The sequence below is a fragment of the Esox lucius genome, chromosome 2, assembly GCF_011004845.1.
Source record: "Esox lucius isolate fEsoLuc1 chromosome 2, fEsoLuc1.pri, whole genome shotgun sequence".
NCBI classification, from domain to species: Eukaryota; Metazoa; Chordata; class Actinopteri; order Esociformes; family Esocidae; genus Esox; species Esox lucius.
In genome coordinates, this window is record NC_047570.1 from 5,719,934 (window position 1) to 5,742,893 (window position 22,960).

At 41.2% G+C, this 22,960-nt stretch overlaps 1 protein-coding gene across 6 annotated transcripts in view; it reads right to left on the minus strand.

Moving 5' to 3' along the window:
• Positions 1–9,793: 9,793 nt before the first annotated feature.
• Positions 9,794–22,960, minus strand: part of pacsin3 (protein kinase C and casein kinase substrate in neurons 3) — a 28,574-nt gene continuing 15,407 nt past the window's right edge. For 3 of the 6 annotated variants that reach the window (XM_010899367.4, XM_010899366.4, XM_010899369.5), the window contains 9 exons: positions 22,343–22,443; positions 21,016–21,172; positions 20,527–20,762; positions 20,212–20,367; positions 18,728–18,903; positions 17,763–17,883; positions 15,978–16,111; positions 14,799–14,959; positions 9,794–11,018 (listed from right to left, as the gene is read on the minus strand). In XM_010899367.4, the coding sequence (XP_010897669.1) occupies positions 10,900–11,018; positions 14,799–14,959; positions 15,978–16,111; positions 17,763–17,883; positions 18,728–18,903; positions 20,212–20,367; positions 20,527–20,762; positions 21,016–21,172; positions 22,343–22,396 (1,314 nt within the window). In that variant the 5' untranslated portion in view covers positions 22,397–22,443 and the 3' untranslated portion in view covers positions 9,794–10,899. Of the gene's footprint in view, positions 11,019–14,798; positions 14,960–15,977; positions 16,112–17,762; positions 17,884–18,727; positions 18,904–20,211; positions 20,368–20,526; positions 20,763–21,015; positions 21,173–22,342; positions 22,444–22,687; positions 22,875–22,960 lie in introns of those variants that run through there. The other 3 variants (XM_010899370.3, XM_010899368.3, XM_020056731.3) reach the window with 3 other exon arrangements.

The following is a 22,960-nucleotide window of genomic DNA, read 5'->3' on the forward strand; positions in this document are numbered from 1 at the left end:
AAAGATTATCTGCAGTCAAAGAACCAGAAAAAGACTGAAAAGGTGTTCAGGGTTGCTCCTTCTGGTTGCTCCTTCTCTGAGTGCCCCAAGAAGAGTGGGATAAGCAAAAAAAACATTCACACGTGTGTGTCTTTGGAACACAAGCAGACAAACTAGTCATTGTTATTTTTGTAAGAGCATACAACCACATCATTGCTGAAAATTAGAAAGTGTTCTTATTGGTTAAATAAGGGTGAAAAAAGACAACCCTGTTTCCAAAAATTTGGGACGCTGTGCCAAATGCTAATAAAAACAGAATGCAATGCAAATTATTTATCCCTATATTTAATTGAAAATTGTACAAAGACAATATCAAATGTTGAAACTGAGAAATTTTATTGTATTTGGAAAAACACAGGCCCATTTTGAATTTGATGCCAGCAACACATTTCAAAATAAAAACGTTAGGACAGGGGCATATGTTTACCACTGTGTTGCATCACCTCTTTTTTTATCAATACTTTGTATGCATTTGGGAACTGAGGAGACCAATTTCTGTAGTTTTGAAAGTGAAATGTTTTCCCATTTTTGCTTGATGTTTTATTTCAGCTGCTCAACAGTTGGGGTCTCCTTGGTCGTATTTTTCTTTTCATAATGACCCAAATGTTTTCAATGGTTGACAGGTCTGGACTGCAGACAGGCTAGTTTAACACCCATACTATTTTACTACAGAGCCATGCTGTTGTAATACAGCTCTGGAAAAGAGAGACCACTCCTAATTATTCTTAAATCAGCATGTCTACATGTATGGCAGCCATTCCATTCCAGTGTCTGTTAAATTCCAACACAGGTACACCTCATTTTACTTAATGAGGTACTGATTAGGTGATTACCTGAACCAAATCTATTTTAACGAGTATAAAAACCACTGGTGTGGTCATCACTATCCTCCTGCAATAGGACCAGCTGGATGGCAAAAACAGTGCCAGTAGTATCTCAAATGTGATTTGAATTAAAAAAAAACTATTCAGCATGACAAAAGAGTTGAAAAGAAAAGCTTTAAATGAGGAAAAGGAGGGTTCAATTCTGGCTTTATTGGCAGAGGGATACAGTGAGCATCAGGATGCTTCAGGATGACTGAAAATTTCAAAGACGGTGGTGCCTAAGAACAATGTCAAGCAACAGACATTGGGGACAACAAAGCTACAGACTGTCCACTGACCGAGATTACTCATTTGAATGTCACTCAACAACCGTAGGATGACATCAAGTGATCTACAAAAGGAATGGGAAAAAGCAGCTGGGGTGAAAAGCATGGCGAGGACTGTTCGAAACAGGCTTCTAGGGGCAGGGCTGAAGTCGTGCAAAGCTAGAAAGAAGCCCTTCATCAATAAGAATCAAAGAAGAGCCAGGCGGAAGTTTGCAAAAGACCAGAAGAATTGGACCGTCAAGGAATGGAGTAAGGTCATCTTCACTGACGAGTCAAATATTTATCTTTGCCCAACACCTGGTCGTGGTTAGATGGAGACCTGGAGAGGCCTACAAGTCACAGTGTCTCTCACCCACTGTGAAATTTGGTGGAGGATCGGTGATGATCTGGGGATGCTTCAGCAAGACTGGAATCGGGCAGATTTGTCTTTGTGAAGGACGCATGAATCAAGCCAAGTACAAGGTTATCCTGGAATAACACCTGCTTCCTTCTGCTCTGACAATGTTCCCCAACTCTGAGAATTGGTTTTTCCAGCAGGACAATGCTCCATGCCACACAGCCAGGTGAATCAAGGTGTGATTCTCATTGAAAACCTCGAATTTGATTTAGAGGAAGATGGATGGTCACAAGCCATCAACCACCAAGCAACTTGAATTTTTGTGCCAGGAGTGGCATAAAGTCACCCAACAGCAATGTGACAGACTGGTGGAGAACATGCCAAGACGCATGAAAGCTGTGATAAAAAATTCCACCAAAAATTCATTTCTGAACTCTTCCTAAGTAAAAATATTTGTATTTTGTGGTTGAAAAATGTGTTTTCTTTTCATTATTTGAGGTCTGAAAACAATGCATATTTTTCTTGTTATTTTGACCAGTTGTAATTTTCTACAAATATATACTCTAAATGACAATATTTGTATTAGTAACTTGGGAGTAATGTTTTCAGTGGTTTATAGAATAAAACAAACTGTTCATTTTACTCAAACACATACCTATGAATAGTAAAACCAGAGAAACTTGTAATTTTGCAGTGGTCTCTTACTTTTTTCCAGAGCTGTATGTGCAGAATGTGGTTGGGCATTGTCTTGCGGAAATAAGCCAGGCCTTATAAAAGACATCTGGAAGGCAGCATATGTTTCTCCAAAATCTGTGTATATTGTTCAGCATTAAAGGTGCCTTTACAGATATGCAAGTCACCCATACCACGTGCACTAATGCACACACTACCATCATGGATACTGGCTTTTGCACTGTGTGCTGATAACAAGCCAGATTGTCCCTCTCCTCTTTAGTCCAGAGGAAGCGGCGTCCATGATTCCCCAAGATAATTTCAAAATTTGATTCAACAGACCACAGGACAGTTTTGCACATCGCCTTAAATTAGCTCAGCCCCAAAGAAGGCGGTGGCGGTTCTGAATCTTGTTTGTATATGTTTTCTTTTTGGCTTAGTGGAGTTTTAACTTGCATTTGTGGATGCAGTGACATACTGTATCCACAGACAATGGTTTTTGGAAGTGTTCCTGAGCCCATGCAGTGATTTCCACTACAGAATCGGGGCTGTTTTTAATGAGGGCCCGAAGATCCCGGCCATCCAACATTGGTTTTCAGCCTTGTCCCTTGCATACAGAGATTTCTCTGGATTCTCTGAATCTTTTACTGATATTATGTATCCAGGTGATGTTCCACCAGGTTAGTTTTTTAGCATTACACAACTTTTACAGTCTTTTGCTGAATCTGTCCCAACTTTTCTGATTAAATTCAAAGAGGGCATTTATGTTTACACAATCAAAAAAATGCCTCAGTTTCAGCATTTGATATGTTGTCTTTGTGCTATTTTCTGTTGAATATAGGGTTTAAATGATTTGCACAACATTGCTTTCGGTTTTTATTTACATTTTACGGAGCATCCAAACTATTTTGGAAACAGGGTTGTACAATAAATATTAATAAAAACAATACATAAAGAATAAATATGACCAAATTGAATTTGTTCATCCCATTCTAAAGAGCCAATTGTATACTGTATGTTGCAATGTTTTCTTTTTACTACTCCTAAAACAATCTATCTATACCGGTACATAACTAGACTAGTTTCCTCTTATTTGCTACCACGTTTTACCCATCACCCATCACTATGTGAGAGAAATCTTGACAAAGCCAATTATCAGTTTGGTGATGGCACCACTGAGTCACTGACAGAGCCGACAATGTGATTTACCTGAAGGTGTCTGGGCTCCCACTGATAGTTTTATCCCTTGAAAGATAGGGCAGACATTTTTCAGCATGCCTGGATGCTTGGATTTTGTATGTTTGGCTTATTTGAGTGCGACATCCATTTGTGTGTGTGTGTGATCCTGGTTGCCATAGATGCTGGTCCTCACAAAGATAGTATCCTGACAAAATGGTCCCCAAAAGGGAAAAGGGGTTAGGTTTAGATGTTAGGGTTAACTTCTTCATTTATCCATAATGGTTAGGTTATTGAGGTTAAATTCAGGGTGTAGGTTAAGATTAGGGTTATGGTTTGAGTCAAGATTAGGGTTAGAAAATATTTTTGCATTTTATAATGATAGAGATGTGCTTCACTTCACAACTAGTTTGAATGGTAATTCTTAGACCGGTTGTGCATTTCTTAATTCTAAGGACTTCTGTCCAGTTTTTTAATCCATTCAAGAAATTCTGTACGTACAGTATTATGCTATGACATTAGGATGCCACCTACTGGAAGAAGCAATACATCTTCAGTGTGCGTGCATGCGTATATACACTCACCTAAAGGATTATTAGAAACACCTGTTCAATTTCTCATTAATGCAATTATCTAATCAACCAATCACATGGAAGTTGCTTCAATGCATTTAGGGGTGTGGTCCTGGTCAAGACAATCTCCTGAACTCCAAACTGAATGTCAGAATGGGAAAGAAAGGTGATTTAAGCAATTTTGAGCGTGGCATGGTTGTTGGTGCCAGACGGGCCGGTCTGAGTATTTCACAATCTGCTCAGTTACTGGGATTTTCACGCACAACCATTTCTAGGGTTTACAAAGAATGGTGTGAAAAGGGAAAAACATCCAGTATGCGGCAGTCCTGTGGGCGAAAATGCCTTGTTGATGCTAGAGGTCAGAGGAGAATGGGCCGACTGATTCAAGCTGATAGAAGAGCAACTTTGACTGAAATAACCACTCATTACAACCGAGGTATGCAGCAAAGCATTTGTGAAGCCACAACACGCACAACCTTGAGGCGGATGGGCTACAACAGCAGAAGACCCCACCGGGTACCACTCATCTCCACTACAAATAGGAAAAAGAGGATACAATTTGCACAAGCTCACCAACATTGGACAGTTGAAGACTGGAAGAATGTTGCCTGGTCTGAGGAGTCTTGATTTCTGTTGAGACATTCAGATGGTAGAGTCAGAATTTGGCGTAAAACAGAATGAGAACATGGATCCATCATGCCTTGTTACCACTGTGCAGGCTGTGGTGGTGGTGTTATGGTGTGGGGGATGTTTTCTTGGCACACTTTAGGCCCCTTAGTTCCAATTGGGCATTGTTTAAATGCCACAGCCTACCTGAGCATTGTTTCTGACCATGTCCATCCCTTTATGACCACCATGTACCCATCCTCTGATGGCTACTTCCAGCAGGATAACGCACCATGTCACAAAGCTCAAATCATTTCAAATTGGTTTCTTGAACATGACAATGAGTTCACTGTATTGAAATGGCCCCCACAGTCACCAGATCTCAACCCAATAGAGCATCTTTGGGATGTGGTGGAACGGGAGCTTCGTGCCCTGGATGTGCATCCAACAAATCTCCATCAACTGCAAGATGCTATCCTATCAATATGGGCCAACATTTCTAAAGAATGCTTTCAGCACCTTGTTGAATCAATGCCACGTAGAATTAAGGCAGTTCTGAAGGCGAAAGGGGGTCAAACACAGAATTAGTATGGTGTTCCTAATAATCCTTTAGGTGAGTGTATATATAGGTGCTGGTCATAAAATTAGAATATCATCAAAAAGTTGATTTATTTCAGTAATTCCATTCAAAAGGTGGAACTTGTATATTATATTCATTCATTACACACAGACTGATATATTTCAAATGTTTATTTCTTTTAATTGTGATGATTATAACTGACAACTAATGAATATCCCAAATTCAGTATCTCCGAAAATTAGAATGTTACTTAAGACCAATACAAAAAAAGGATTTTTAGAAATGTTGGCCAACTGAAAAGTATGAACAAGAAAAGTATGAGCATGTACAGCATTACTTAGTTGGGGCTCCTTTTGCCTGAAGTACTGCAGCAATGCGGCGTGGCATGGAGTCAATCAGTCTGTGGCACTGCTCAGGTGTTATGAGAGCCCAGGTTGCTCTGATAGTGGCCTTCAGCTCTTCTGCATTGTTGGGTCTGGCGTATCGCATCTTCCTCTTCACAATACCCCATAGATTTTCTATAGGGTTAAGGTCAGGCGAGTTTGCTGGCCAATTAAGAACAGGGATACCATGGTCCTTAAACCAGGTACTGGTAGCTTTGGCACTGTGTGCAGGTGCCAAGTCCTGTTGGAAAATGAAATCTGCATCTCCATAAAGTTGGTCAGCAGCAGGAAGCATGAAGTGCTCTAAAACTTCCTGGTAGACGGCTGCGTTGACCTTGGGCCTCAGAAAACACAGCGGACCAACACTAGCAGATGACATGGCACCCCAAACCATCACTGACTGTGGAAACTTTACACTGGACTTCAAGCAATGTGGATTCTGTGCCTCTCCTCTCTTCCTCCAGACTCTGGGACCTTGATTTCCAAAGGAAATGCAAAATTTACTTTAATCAAAGAACATAACTCAGCAGCAGTCCAGTCCTTTTTGTCTTTAGCCCAGGCGAGAAGCTTCTGACGTTGTGTCTTGTTCAAGAGTGGCTTGACACAAGGAATGCGACAGCTGAAACCCATGTCTTGCATACGTCTGTGCATGGTGGTTCTTGAAGCAGTCCACTCTTTGTGAATCTCCCCCACATTTTTGAATGGGTTTTGTTTCACAATCCTCTCCAGGGTGCGGTTATCCCTATTGCTTGTACACTTTTTTCTACCACATCTTTTCCCTCCCTTCGCCTCTCTATTAATGTGCTTGGACACAGAGCTCTGTGAACAGCCAGCCTCTTTAGCTATGACCTTTTGTGTCTTGCCCTCCTTGTGCAAGGTGTCAATGGTCGTCTTTTGGACAGCTGTCAAGTCAGCAGTCTTCCCCATGATTGTGTTGCCTACAGAACTAGACTGAGAGACCATTTAAAGGCTTTTGCAGGTGTTTTGGGTTAATTAGCTGATTAGAGTGTGTCACCAGGTGTCTTCAATATTGAACCTTTTCACAATATTCCAATTTTCTAACATACTGAATTTGGGGTTTTCATTAGTTGTCAGTTATAATCATCAAAATTAAATCAGAAATAAACACTTAAAATATATCAGTGTGTGGAATGAATGTATAAATTATACAAGTTTCACTATTTGAATGGAATTACTAAAATAAATAAACTTTTGATGATATTAAAATGTTATATACAGTGGGGAGAACAAGTATTTCATACACTGCCGATTTTGCAGGTTTTCCAACTTACAAAGCATGTAGAGGTCTGTAATTTTTTATCATAGGTACGATTATGATTTTTAAATAAATAATTTGCATTTTATGGCATGACATAAGTATTTGATCACCTAACAACCAGTAAGAATCCCGGCTCTCACAGACATGTGAGTTTTTCTTTAAGAAGCCCTCCTGTTCTCCACTCATTACCTGTATTAACTGCACCTGTTTGAACTCTTTACCTCTATAAAAGACACCTGTCCACACACTCGAACAGACTCCAACCTCTCCACAATGGCCAAAACCAGAGAGCTGTGTATCAGGGATATCAGACATCAGGGATAAAATTGTAGACCTGCACAAGGCTGGGATGGGCTACAGGACAATAAGCAAGCAGCTTGGTAAAAAGGCAACAACTGTTGGCTCAATTATTAGAAAATGGAAGAAGTTCAAGATGACGGTCAATCTCCCTCGGTCTGGGGCTCCATGCAAGATATCACCTTGTGGGGCATCAATGATCATGAGGAAGGTGAGGGATCAGCCCAGAACTACACAGCAGGACCTGGTCAATGACCGGAGGAGCGCTGGGACCACAGTCTCAAAGAAAACCATTAGTAACACACTACGCCGTCATGGATTAAAATCCTGCAGCGCACGCAAGGTCCCCCTGCTCAAGCCAGCGCATGTCCAGGCCCCAGGTCCACGACCTGAACCCTATAGAAAATCTTTGGAGGGAGCTGAAAGTCCGTATTGCCCAGCGACAGCCCTGAAACCTGAAGGATCTGGAGAAGGTCTGTATGGAGGAGTGGGCCAATATCCCTGCTGCAGTGTGTGCAAACCTGGTCAAGAACTACAGGAAACGTATGATCTCTGTAATGCAGAGGTCTCAAACCGGTAACACGGAGGGCCGAGTGTCTGCAGGTTTTCGCTCTCACCTTGTACTTAATGACTAATTAGGTCACTAATTGGTTCGTTTCTACCCCCACCTGGTTGTTTAGGTCTGAACTGGGAACCAATTTAAAGGAAAAGCCAAAAACCTGCAGACACATGGCCCTCCGTGGAACCGGTTTGAGACCTCTGGTGTTATTGCAAACAAAGGTTTCTGTACCAAATATTAAGTATTGCTTTTATGATGTATCAAATACTTATGTCATGCAATAAAATCTAAAAGAATTACTTAAAAATCATACAATGTGATTTTCTGGATTTTTGTTTTAGATTCCGTCACTCACAGTTGAAGAGTACCTATAATAAAAATGACAGACTTCTACATGCTTTGTAAGTGGGAAAACCTGCAAAATTGGCAGTGTATCAAATACTTGTTCTCCCCACTATACAGTACTGTGTAAAAGTCATACAGCACCATATAATTACTTAAAGCAGTAAATGTTAATTTGCTTGTAAAAACAATGTATAACAGAATAAACATACAAGAAAAAGTGACATTAATGTTGTTGTCCAATAGGTAATTGTGATATTGTGAGATGGCTGGAAGAAATGTCATAATGAAATTTGAAACAAGAAACCAGACAAGCCTAGTTCAGCCGGCCTGCAATAGAAATCGAACCCACGTCACCCACATGAAAGGCTGTGTCGTTAACAACTACGCCACGGAGCTGTACATTTGCTAACTGTCAGTATAGCCTCTTATAGCACCCTATCCTGAACAAATCCCCTTTTGCCACTGCGTGTTTTAATAGTTAATTGGCCATTCGTGAATGACACTGATACAGTTTAACTGACTAACATTTCTTACTAGGTTTACCTCCAACACAAATAGCGGCTATGTATTGCATTATGTATTAGCCAGTAATAAGCTTTACCGGTATCTACTAACTTACTGGAATTGTCATAAGAATTTTCTTTTCATGGCATAAGAACTTATTTTTTTCTTTCATGGCAAAACAACATACTTTTTTCTTTCATTCGTGAATGACATTTATGGAATAAATATCAATAAAGGCGACGATAACTAACTTTTTCATCAAGTGAAAAGACGACAATCATGGACTCTACCAGAAATAATTATTAAATGTTGTTGCTCTCAATAGATTCAAACTTAAGTCTTCCACATGAAAGGATTGGTCTTTAACCACTACACCATGGAATTATACATTTCAGCAGTCATTAGACTCCATTGAGGAAATTTGTTAAACTGACTAACGTTTCTTATCAAGTTTACCTCCACCATAGCTTCTATGAACTGTATTGCTTTTGCCAATGGACGTTTTAACAGTATATTAGCCAGTAATCGGCTTGCTAGTATCTACTAACTTCCTAGGAATAATCATTAGATTTAAGCAATTTCTAGTGAGACTGAAGATGAACTATTCCATGCCAGAAAGTCGCAATATAAATCGTATACAGTTTCAGTTAAGGCATACTATAAAGTAACTACGTTGTTAATTATCTGAACATATTTTTACTTAAAATAACTGTTCAAGTATTAGCAGCAGTATTTTGCAGGTGGTGTGGTCTCAGACAAGTGAGCTTGTCAACATTATTTATGAAGAATGTAAGGAATATGGAATAAATGACAACAGAAGTGTTTTTTTGTGTGTTTTTTTTTACATTGTTTAATACAATAAAATTGCAACATTTGTGGTCAATAATAGCATAAATTGTTTTCCAGCCACATGAATATAGAATTATAACAAAAGGGAAAAATTTGATGTGGGTCCTGAGGCAAAACAAGTACAGAAACCTGCCTAACAGGGCATAAAAAGGTAAATAAATTAACTTTTGTCCTGCTCTAACAGGTTTCAAGGAATTGATATAAATTCGGAATTACGATCGCTTAGAAATGTGCTGATAATTAACCAGGAAGTTCCAATATTTATATCCATTTCATGGAAGCACTGTAGTCATTGTAGGGTTATGTTTGTTCAGTTAATTTTTTCTGTATTGTTCTATTAATTTCAAGATAAGATGGTTGTGTGCTTAACTAAATTAATTTCCATACACACAAAAAAATCCATCTAACAACATTATCGTCATACAAAGTGAAAGTTACTCAGTAATTTCATTTAAAAGTTTATTTTGTAATTGAACATAGATAAGCTCATTGATTGCTACAGTGGATTCATGTAAAGCCATGCTAACAGTGAAAATACAGTGAGCTGTAAAGACAATAGTCTTGTTTTCCATTGCCCATAAACAGCCTCAAAGCTGCACACACCAGCATCATTCCACAGGTTTAAATCAACTAAGTCTTACTCTCCCTGGTTTAGTTGGTTAAGTCTATAAAAAGGAATTCAAATGATTTAAATGAGAAAAATACATTACAATGCAAATAAGTCTGACTACTTTAATTATAATAAAAAAAGATGAGGCAATATGGAATTACTCTCATAGCCCTTATCTGATCCAAGTATGGCTATCTTAACAAAAATAAAAACATAAACCAATGTAGGTTTTAATGTACTGTTACCTTGATCAACTAACTATCCAAAACAAAACCCATATCAATAGTCTCTACTTACTTAAACCTACTATTAGGAGAAAAAAATATATATTTACACAAGGTACTTGTGGGAAAATAAACACTAGTAGCAGGTGAACAATTGTGCATACCGTCTCAACTTAATAAATACTTCAAGTGAGTTGTGCTTTGAGGGAAAGCTACTACAACATTTTGATACATGACTGAAAAGTGAGATCACTTCTGCATCCTTGCGGGGGTATCCTCTGTCGATTAGGAATTAACTTGCCATGTTTGGTGTTCTGTGGTGGTCGCTCAAATCGTCACAGTTTCTGGTTTTGAGTGCTGCCTGCCAGTCACATGGCAGAGAGAGCTGTGCAAATGTCCTTCCCTGGCATCCTTTTCAAAGGCACTCTAATGGTGATGTATCTCACAAAGACTGAGGAAAACCTTTATAGTTTGAAGATCTCCATACTTGTTACTAATCCTTTAGTTAGTTAAGGAAACATATGTTTTAATTCGAACTGTACTTGGGTTTCATTATCCTTGAAATGAACCGCCATCTCGGTGAAACCGAGCATGGCCGGTCATTTAGTGGACTCACGGCACTGTTGTAGGTGTTCATTGTTGTCTGGCGCCAATTCTCGTGATGCCTGTACTATTGAAGTACCGTTAACTGCGTTGTAGCCCACGGCAGCTAGGCGGTCATCGGGACGGGACAGCCTGGACGTAGTTAGCAGGGTAGAGGCCCACTTCACCGTTGGCCAGCTGCCCTTTGCACCAACCCTGCTCGTCCTCCTCACCCATCTTCATTAGCTCTTCACCTTGAAGACGGGAGAGAAGAAAGCACAGTGGCACATGCTTTAAGGCCTCACAACTGTTTCCAGTCTCAAGCATCCCTGGAATGTTCCCTAGACACCCCCTACTGGGAGTGTGAGAAATTACAATTGTGTGCAATTACACACACTGTAATTCAGCTATATTAGAATTGTGTACTAGACTTCTGAACATTACCTTTAGGTACAAGGGCCAACAGAAGATGATGTGATCAGGACAAAATTGTTAAAATTACTTAATTACTGACATTCATTACTGACATTCATTCATCTTTTTCAGTCTGACGGGTTCTTGAAGATTATTGAATTAGACAGAGGCTTTTCTAGATTACTGAAATCTAAAATGTTTATATTTATCTGAAGGCCCTCTGAAGGCTGATCATAGAAGCCAAGCATCAACTTCTATTATCTAGTACCCTCTCCAAATCCAAGGGCTCACCCCCATTATACATATCTAAAAGAACAGACATTTGCTCCTGGTTAGACTGGGGGGGGGGGGGGGGGGGGGGGGGGATCAGGATTAGACCAGTTAAGCTTCACTGGCAGGGAGATCTGAGAGAGACCTTTCCAGTAGCTTGTTTTTCACTGATGTAAGGGGGTCCCCCCCTACCATCATGACCATGTGAATTACCTGCTATTCACAATAATGGAACATGTCCTCCTGTGCCTTTTAAGCAGCTTGGGATATTCTAGGATATGTGGGGTCTTTTAACAAATAAACAGTATGATTCTGTTCAAGGTAATGCATGCACATCTCAGAAAACAATTGTTATGACTATCAAATTACCTGCAGTGTTGAGGAGCTGGATTAGTTTACAGGTGCATCTAAAAAAAAAAAAATATCTAGGAAAAGTTTTTTTTTTTTTTTTTTTCTTCAAATAAAAAAGTGACAACATATATTCTAGGTTCATTACACAAAGTGAAACATTTCAAGCATTTTTTGTTTCAGTGTTGATGATTACAGCTTACAGCTCATGGAAATGAAATATTCACTACATCAAAATATTAGAAGAAAAACTTTATAATACAGAAATGTCGACCTGAGAAGAGCTCTAATCAGCAAATTAACTCAACACCTGCAAAGGTTTCCTTTAATGTATGTTAATTTATGCCCTCAATACTTGGTCGGGGCTCCTTCGGCACAAATTCCTGCGTAAGTGTGGTGTGACGGAGGCAATCAGCCGGTGGCACCGCTGGGGTGTTATGGAAGCCCAGGTTGCTTTGATAGCAACCCAAGTTGTTGGGTCTTGTGTATCAGATTTTCCTCTTGACAATACCCTACAGATTCTCTATGGGGTTCATATCAGGCGAGTTGGCTGGCCAATCTAGCACAGTAACACCACGGGCAGCAAACCAGTTACCAGTCGTTTTGGCAATGTGGGCAGGTGCCAAGTCCTGCTGGAAAAGGAAATCAGCATCTCCATAAAGCTTGTCAGCAGATGGAAATATGAAGGGCTCTAAAATCCCTGGTAGACGGATGCATTGACTCTGGACTTGATAAAACACAGTGGACCAACACCAGCAGATGACATGGCCCCCAAATCATCACTGACTGCGAGAACTTCACACTGGATTTCAAACAACTTGGATTCTGTGCCTCTCCACTCGTCCTCCAGACTCTGGAATCTTGATTTCCAAATGAAATGCAAAATGTACTTTCATCTGAAGAGGGGACTTTGGACCACTGAGCAATGGTCCAGTTCTTTTTCTTCTTCGCCCAGGTAAGACGCTTCTGACATTGTCTCTGGTTCAGGAGTGGCTTGACACTAGGAATGTGACACTTGTAGCCCATTTCCTGGACATGTCTGTGCGTGGTGGCTCTTGATGCACTGACTCCAGCCTCAGTCCACTCCTTGTGAAGCTCCCTCAGGTTCTTGAATCGGCTTTGCTTGACAATCCTCTCAAGGCTGTGCTCATCCATGTTGCTTGTGTAGCTTTTCCTACCACACTTTTCCCTTCCAGTCAACCTTCCATGAATATGCTTTGATACAGCACACTGCGAACAGCCAGCCCTTTCAGCAATGACCTTCTGTGGCTTTACCGTCCTCGTGGAGGGTGTCAATGAGTGTCTTCTGCACAATTATCAAGTCAGCAGTCTTCCCCATGATTGTGGTTGTGTGTACTGAAGGCTCAGCTAGTTTATTAGCAGATTGGAGCTCATCTCACATTTCTGTATTGTACATTTTCTATTCTAATGTTTTCAGATACTGGATTTGCTGTAAGCCGTAATCATCAAGATTGAAACAAAAGGCTTGAAATGTTTCACTTCATGTGTAATGAATCTAGAATATATAAAGGTGTCACTTCTTGATTTGAATTCCAGAATGAAATGAACTTTTCCATGACATAGACATTTTTTAAGATGCACCTTTAGAATCAATGATCGTATGAGAATCATTTGGTTGGACATGCCATGTATTGCATTCTGATTATTTATATTACATTTTTGAATGTTAAACCTCCAGAATTAAGATGACCAGATGGGAAATACAAGTTCAACCAGGATTTCCTACACATATATGTGTAAATATTGTTAGGATAGACAGAGGATAGTTAGAGTCATGTGAAGAAGTACATACACCCCCGGGAAAGTTGTCTTTTGTTTTACATGCAGTACCAGTCAAATGTTTGGACATACCCATTCACTTTAATTGGCAAGTGAATGGGTGTCAAACATTTGACTGGCACTGTATTTGGTAACAGACACTGAGCAAAATTCCAACCACATTGATTGATAAATGTAAGTCAATTTAACAAATCCCTCCAAAGATGTTTTACTTTGAAACCATTTAAGCAATTAAAACAAACAAATGCAATTTCCTTATGTGGAAAACACCCGGACATTTACCATACACAAAATGGCTAAAATTTGAAATCAGGTGCACCAAAACAGGTGCAAAGGATTAGAAAATCATTAAAGTAACTTGGTAGCCTTCCACAAAGATTAGAAACCAGCTCTGGCTTGGTCTTTACCATATGGGTGAGTGTTAACACCTCATGATCAAAATACCTATCCAAGGCCCTCAGAAGATTGATGCCCCGGAGTCTGGGAGGGGTTACAATGCCAATTCCAAGCAATTCCAAGTGCAGCATTTCACTGTCTGACAGATGATCTACAAATGGAGGAAATCCGAGACCACTGGCAATGTCCGTGGGAGTTTGTCCTGACTGAAAGATGCTCTTAGAAGTTTCTAAAAATCCCAGGGACACAAAACATGCAAGCAAAGCTACAACTGGAGCACATGTTTTTATCCCTCTCAGTCGATGTAAGAAACTGAGAGACAGTTACATGAAATGGCCACATTAAGTTATTTCAGCCAAAGTGGGTAACACCAGCTGTCACAGCTAGGGGTGTACTATGAAAATGCATCTCTATTGATTTTTGATGAATACATGATAGCAAAGTATAATATTTCGGTGTCACTTGTTAGGCTACCTTTATCTGTCAGTGAAGTGAAGATTACATATCCATGTATTGAAATAAAAACTTTCCACAGGGTGTATTAACATTTTCACAAGACTCGTAGCATGCACAAACAAACGTTCTACAATCTAATGCTCATTTCCCAACTGTTAATTTTGTCCTCATATTTGTTTGCAATACCATCATAGGCCAAATTAACAATGGGTGAGTCCATTGCTAGTGGTTTAGCAAGGCAACACTACTCATTCAGACCAACATGATATGCTACTGCCTTACGGACATTTGTGTGTGCGTGTGGGGTTCAATGTCCAGTGATATTAATAAGCATTAGTAGGGATTAATACCTGCTTTAAAGCTCAGCTCATCCGCCTCCTGCCCTGTGTAATCATACAGAGCTCTAACTCGTACACCTTCTACCTTCTCCTCCTCCTCCAGCCCATTAGCAGCGAAGACCTTCTTGGGGATGTCTTCATCAGACCAATCTGAGGAGTAATCTTTAACCCCCCTGTTGGCAGAGAGAAAGAGCTGAGGGTGAGTATCCACTAGGGAAAAGCAAACCAAACTTTTCTTGTCCGAGTATCTTCCAAAGTACATGTGGGCGCTGAAATCAGACGTCTTGTAAACCCAGCCATGCATTCTGTTTGTCATTTATTCATTCCTGTAGCAACACCTTTCACCAACGGAGGGCGCCAGTGAACATGGGTCATCCCCTTGAAAATTCTAATCTATTGAATTGTGACAAAACGCATCAATATACCTTGATGTGATCTTGGAGCTCACACAATGAAGTACAGACCGGTCATGGCACTGTCTGAACAGCTCCTCTGAAATCTGTGTGTGTGTGTGTATGGTGAAGCGAATTTCAAAGTGAAATTCGATGCATGAAACCCAGAGACGAGGCCCTCAGACTCAGCACTAAAACAAACACTAAGCGACTAATTAGAGGCTGCAGCTCTCTCTAGATACAGGAAGTTAAGTCCTTGGGGGCCATGGTTACTAAGATAGAGCGCATGGCAAATACAGTAGCAGAAGCCAAACAGTGTTTTCCAAACGCCTGGAAAAATTGTTTAAACAGCTCAGAAATGTATCAGTCTTTGGTACAAACCAGCTTTGAAACCGACAAACAGGAAGTACAAACGATAATATTTTCAAAAGGAAAAAAGTGGCCTTGAGAACCACAGTCATAATTCTTTGAGCAAATAAAAACTGAAGAATTCATAAACATCCATTGTCTCCTGGTAACAGAATCTGTAAAACATGATACTCCTCCACAACTTTCCCCCACCCCCCTTTCTCCCCGATCTGTGCACACAGCAAAACACTGTCGATGAGGAATGACTCCCACTCTCATTGTTAAGTACTGGTCCTAAAGCTGACAAGATGACTCATGAATAGTAGTTCAGACAGAAACTTGTCTGCAGCTTTGAATTTAAACAAGTGATTCGGGGCAGAGGTTAGGGTGACAGCACAGGCTTGGGAGCACCAGATGGATGGGTCATCGGTGGTTCAGAGTGCACTGTTACCTAGTGGTCTCCTGAGGGGTCTGGGGTGCCTCCTCGCTTGAAGGTACAATGTTGGTCAGGGTGACTACATCATGTGCCCGGTTGTTCTTCGCCTTCTGATTGGAGATGGAGCGGTTTGACTCAGGGGACCACTCCTGAAGAAAAGAGACATGGGTTTTCATGAAGAAGAAAAAACCTCCTGCCAAACAGTTTTGCTTCTCAATCAGTAAGTACGCCCCTAATTACACATTTAGAGCAGAATTAATTTCCAGCTAACCACCACAGAGGAACTTGCAGGTTCCTAATCCACCACATGGAGTCGCTAAAGCGCGACATGAGAAGGCAACTTATTACATTCCTCTCACCAACCCAGGCAATGTGCTGAGCAAATTACTGGCACTTTCTATGTTTCACAAGCAAGAAAAAATCCATGGTCGCAAAAAAGCAGCTGCACAGCAAGCGGCTTAGAAATTTGAAAGAACATATAGATAAACATCCTATAACATCTATCCATTAAAAACTAGTTTTTTTGCCATCACATGTTATACCGCTGACTCAAATATTTATAGTACACATCTGACCCAGGGCAACTGCAGTCCACAAATAATTTGCTTCAGTTTAGAATGCGGTTACAGTAGTTTAATCAGCTGTGTTTGTAGGAGATGGTGAGGACTGTGACACTCAAGCCCTCGAGGACATTTCCCATCCCTGGTCTGGCCTACTGTGAATTCCACCAATGCAGTCCACAGCCAAATACCACAAAAGAAGACATTGCATCTACAGACCTGTAATCTAAATCTAGTCACACTCTGATGACAACTGAACAGAAAGATAACCAGACAATCACTGTGTTGATGGAGATATCTGAGGAAAGGTCCATCAGGGAGTTACATGTTGACCAATCTTTGAGAAAATACAGATTTTTTTTAACTTCATATGAATCCTTGTGTCTGGCGCTAAAGCCGCAGCAGAGAGCCACACTGCTCCCCAGCCGGGACAAAGGGGCCCCTGTGTCCGGGGAAACCGGTGGGAATGCCAAAAGATTCCTAAGGAGACAGCGGAGAGACGCCTCACTCTCCAGAAGCCTCACAGTGGTTTTGCCTGGAAGTGTAAACCAATGCCGGTTTCCAGATCAACATGCTCTACTGATCACTGGCGACTAACTCCCGCTCTTATGAACAGGACTTTTTTTGTTCAGAGTATGAGACAGTAGCACTGCATTCCCACAACAGAAAAATATGGCAACTGACAACCCCTGCATGTGCAGTAGTGAAGGGTGGTGCCTTGAGATGCAGATTTAGCGGAATGACTTACGATAGGAAACTTAGGTCTGTGTGTGGAGTGCTCCGAGCAGAGGAAAGAAGGCTTTGGCTCTGACAGAGCACTCCAGCATTCCAGAACCCACTCAGGTCCACATGTCACACAAGGGCCCATTCAATGTCATCCCCATTCGGAATTTATCAACAGTTAACCAAGAGCTCACTATGGCTGCATCGCTAAGACCTTTTATCAAAGGCTTATCAGAGGCTGCGGGGACTCTGAAGAGATTTCTCTACAACTAATTTCTAAATATTTTTTTAAGATACATTGTTAGGCATTTATTTTGCTTTATTTCACAGCAACATTGGGAACAACAGAAGGGCTGTGGACCAGAAATGAAGCCAGGCTGCAGCAGTCTATGTGCACTGGAGGCAGCGGCTTCGACTGCTGGGACAATTCTTTACCAAATAAGTATATAAAGTAGCCTCAATCTGAATAAGTACTATTTGAGAATCAGGAAAGGAGACATCCTTTCATATGTTTTACCTCAAACTGGGGCCAGTTCATGCTCATGCCAGGTCCGTGGGTGTTCCTCCACCACCTCAGGTCTTCGCTGTCATTGGCTGCAGTGATAGTCTGGCCCAGGTCGCGGTACAGGGCCTTGAATCTAAGGGGACAAATTCCTCTACTAGTCACTGGAGTCACATTATACACAGTAAGATGGCCAGTGAGCCAGATGATTAGCACGCGTGTGTGTGGAATCAAAAGAATAACAATGAAACATGAACATTTTGGGTACAGGACAGCAGTTCTTTCATCCCTAGGAACTTTAAAACATTATCTGTTTCTGACCTGAAAGAAGGTCAGAAATTAAACAGAAACATCGTATTTGGCATTTGGCTTGAATGTGTGACTTCAGATTCTATTTGTTGTGGGATTAATGGACTTCATCCAGTCAAACCCATTGATATACTTTACTCGGCCAGGTTTATCTTAATGCCTGGTAATACCAAACTGAAAGAATTCTGATGCATTCCAGCTAATATTTGTTCAGGCAGAAGGCCAATCCAACTAATCAACAAGGTTTCCACGGTCAACTGATCCTCGTCAAAAAAAAAGAGCCTGATATGAATGACTGTTAGTTAATGGACAACACCAGCAGTTGAACATTCGCTCCCTGAGTACACATACCGTTAGACAAACATGGGAACATTCTATGAAATATTTGCACTATTCCATGCAGTGTTGATTTCCCAATGTTGTGAAAGCTATTAATCTGGAAAAACATAACTGATGTCTCCCAGCCCATATAACAGTGACTAATTATTGTCAACTGCCCAATTCACGAGAAGAGGAAAGCAATAATTTATTTCCAAAATCCATTAAACAAAAAATATGTTAACGATTAACCATAATTACCACCCAGAAAGAAAAAGATGACCTCCCTTGACTATTTCCCAATTAAGCGCACCAGTGGATGTACTAGTCAGTAGGGTGTGTTATAGTCCTACCCATCACTGGTGGAAAGATCTAGGTGTTTGTGGATGTCCAGCAGGATCTCCTTGAAGAAGCATAGCCGGTTCTTCTCAGCCTCCTGGGTGATCTCAAACACTTGTTCCATATCCTCCATGTAGCGCGGGTTACAGCGGTTTAGCTCCTCCAAAGCCTTTTCATAGCGATCCTTCGCCTTGAGTTTAAATCACAGACAGAACACACATTTTGGCTACAGAGTCTTGAAAGACATATCAGGGACATTTACAAAATGACGTTCTGTCAATGATAACCTCGGAACTGCTCCCAGTCATTGTAAAAAGGTATTGCATTCCCAAATCTGGTCTAACTAGGGTGCACTTTTTGGAAAAGTGGAAAAGTGTGGCATGACAAAGGTTCTTGCTCAAACAGTAGTGCCCTGGACTCTAATCCATGCTTCACCTGTACATGTGCAAAAGAGCCAGCAGCCAAGACCACTGGACCACGTATTTGTCTGAAACAATTATTTGTGATAACAAAAACATTTAACATATTAAGGAAATTTAAAAAATGCTATGTTCTACAGTATGATTAGTAATAGAGACCACACACTGTCGAAGTAAGGACAAAGTCCAAACCTCAGGCATAGTTTGTACGTTTCTTCAAGTTTGTATTTTGGGCATGACTAAATATATATTCTTACATTTTATTCCTCAGTTTTGGACTTTGTCCGTTTGAAACCTATGCTTTTGAAACAATTGTAGTTGTCAAGAAACATGATATTTCAATGAGTGCAGACGGTTTCTGTCTATTTCTTTGTGGTTCAGAATGCCAGAAAGCACTTGGCTTTAATGTAGCTGATGTTGTTAGGCGGGTTGGTAACCGGAGAGAAAAAGCCTACACTTCCTTGGAAGACAAAGAGAGCTGCAATAGGGTATAATCAACAGATTGACCGTGAGCAAGTAAACAGCCATAAATCCAGTTGTCATTCAGGATTCATTTATTAAAAATGTAGACAGAGAAAGTCACTAATTCAACTTCATTTAGACATGATGTAAGAGACAAAAAATACCGGCTTCCACAGATCCAGCCAGTCAAAAACCCAACAGCTCCTTTTTTTCCCTGCTGTTTGCCTCAGGGCTAGAGTGACATGTGACAAGCCTGATCACATCCAAATTTCCTTAAAAGGCCCAGCAGAAGTTGCCACCTTACCCAAAAATGTCACACGTTAGGACAGGCAACACCGACTGAAGCCAGTCCATGTTACTACACTGAAACATTCCTACAGACACAGTCACTAAACTGGACAGTTGCTGTGGCTGATCCTTTAAGGCAAGTAGAAAATAACATATGAAATGCTTAAGAGGTGGGCTTGGCTACTTGTGTTTGTGGGTTGACAGCGGTTTCAAAGGCTCAGGATTCCAGTTCAAGTACAGCATATAAAGGACTACCCTCAAAGGAGATCAGAAGCCTCTAAAGCCAAAGTTGCATTAACTGTCCATGTGTTTTAGTGGGGTTCCCGTACCTTTTCGGCTTCCTGTGTACATTTCTCGACACGGTCTGTAAATTTACGGACTTCTTCCTGTGACTTGGTGGGGTCAGCCTTGGCATGGGTCTCACGAGTCAAAGCTGTCTTCTCCTCCTTACGAGCTTGGTGGTAACTCTTCTTCGATGACTCCACCTAGGACGGAAGAATTCATCCATCATCATCAACAAACCCATACCTTCATCAACCAGATGAAGAAATCAACGCTACCGCAATTTATAATACTAGTCTCTTATTGGTCATTCAGAGATGATTTTTACACTGGTTAGAAAAGCAATGGCAAGAATGACTTACGTCTTTCAATTTCCGGACCCAGGGTTTCTGTGCCTTGCGGAATCCTTCATCAGCATCCTTTGTCTCGCGGAACCCTCCGATCATCTGCTTGTGGAAGGCATCTTTCTGCCAGTTACGGACCTTCTCGCTGTCTTCCACGGCAAGGTGCTCCTTCAGCTCCATGTGGATCTCGCTCAGCCGATCAGCGGCATTCATGAAGGCGTGCCACGCCTTCTCAAGGGTCCCATACTGAGGTCCTTCAGGGGAAGAGGGGAAATTTAATCACACGCTCATATTTCATTCCAATGACCTTTGGCTGGGAGACATTTCATGAGTGAAGTAATTACCAAAAGTAAATGGACAACAGCTTCAGGAGGGTTGTTATAATCTGTTTTGCTTACTGCTCACTGACACGGATTAACGAGAAGGGGTTTTAAGGTGGTTTGTGTGAGGCCTACTGGGTTGCAGCCTACAGAGTGAAGGTGTCCCTACACCACCAAACCTACTCACCTTTCTCCACAACGCCTCGCCACTTCTTTGCCCAGTCACCCAGCTGTTGGGAATAGCTCTTCTCAATCTTGGCCCGCTCAGTGAAGCAGCTGACCAGCTCGTTGCACAGCTTGTGTCCATCGTCGATGCGCTTCACTGTCCGCTTGTAGTTGCCTGGCTATGTAAAGGCAGACGTTATACTTGTTTAAGAAAGGATCTGCCATACAGTCGGAATGTTGTGGAAATGTGGGCGTGGACTTGTGGTCTGGGAAACGCAACAAACTAGGGAAACGTGATAAACCACAGCTGACCTCTGAATGCAGAGACCATATGTCCTTACCAGAATTGTCCAGATGTTCATGAGTTAAAGTAAATATCAGGCTTAAACTGAGCTCTCTGTGCTTATTCTGTTAAATGTTGCAGCCATTTATTAATTAAAATTAGCTTTAATTGCAATGATTCACAAGTTAACAGCCTGTCAACATAGGTTGTACAAATCCGACTTTTGCTGGTTAAATGCCACAGGCCTGGGGGAAATAAAAAGAACCATAGAACACTTTAAAGACCCAATCCAGTCAGATTTTTTTTCTCTAAATTTGTATGATAACATTTAGAAACAATTTTTAAGATATTTCCATTAAATTTCTTATAAGTTTGAAATAACATCATAGCTAAAATTATGACAATGCCCTTCAGTGCTAGAGCTTTTGAATTTCTGGTGGGATGGTACCCCAACTGGATGATGTCACATCTGATTTATTTGTAACAGACCAATGACAGTTCAGCTGAGTAAGGGGGTGGGGCTGTGTAGACAATTTAAAGCCATGTCACAGAGGATAAAAATTACTTCCAACTGACTGATCTACAAATCACATTGCATCATAAATAACATCAGTATTTGTAGATCAGACAGTCATAATGTACCCATGGTATTCTGGTTTTCATCCTCTCAAGCACAGCCAGACTAAAAATTATATTAGTGAAATAATTCTAAAAAACATTTTAATAATAAAAAAATGTAATCCAAATATACATAGCAAAATGCATGGGGAAATGCTTACAGGTGAATATTTGTTATCACTTGCTCTGTGAGGAACTAGCACAAGTGATAACTTGCTGAGGCAGGCCTGAGGCTGCAATGGGTAAGAAACCTTGATTAGCCGGGGCTTGGAAATGTTAAATCTATAGGGATTCATTATGCATGTTGCCCTGTAGCATTTCTCATGAAAAGAAACTTCCATGCAAACCCTGGCTGACTGCCAGAGAGGGCTGTCCTGTGGTAGGCCTCCTTCAATCCCAGGCAGCTCCAATCCAAAGGGCTGGCAACTGTAGTAGGTGTTGAGCTTACCTCCCAGAAGCTTTCGTAGCTCCCGGCGTCTCGCAGGTCTCCATTTGAAGACATTTCGGGGTCGCCTTTACAGCACGGAATGATGGCGGCTATCTGTTAAACTGAAGAGAGGACAGCGTGTCAGACTGTCACCTGGTCTACGGACTTGGATACGGCTGCATTGTGCGCAACGCACTCAAACGTCTCAGTGAGCGAGTGAGATTTAACCAGAACAGTGAAAATTCGCCAGAAGCGACAGCAGCAGGTAGCATGTCATCAGAAGAGCCAAGTAAATTGCCGCCCTACTTGGCAAGCGACCCTAAGGTAGATTCCAGAGCACTGAATGGGCAGAAAAGACCTCCGAACCTGCCACACGCAAACGCCAACATATCCAGTCACCTGGCATCGCTCCACAGCTTCTTCTTGCAAAGCTAATGCCTATGAGCTAATGTCCACCCAGAAGGCTTAAGCCGGTAATCTCTTAGGGTTGAGAGATGAGCAGAGTGGAGGAGAACAGAGCAGGTTTCACCTCTGAGTGTCTGTCTCCGTCTGAGAGGATTGAGCCAAGGCAGAGACAGACTCGTTTTAGCCAGGCTGGGTGTGGCTGGGCTGAGTGACTTAAGATAATGAGGCACTGTC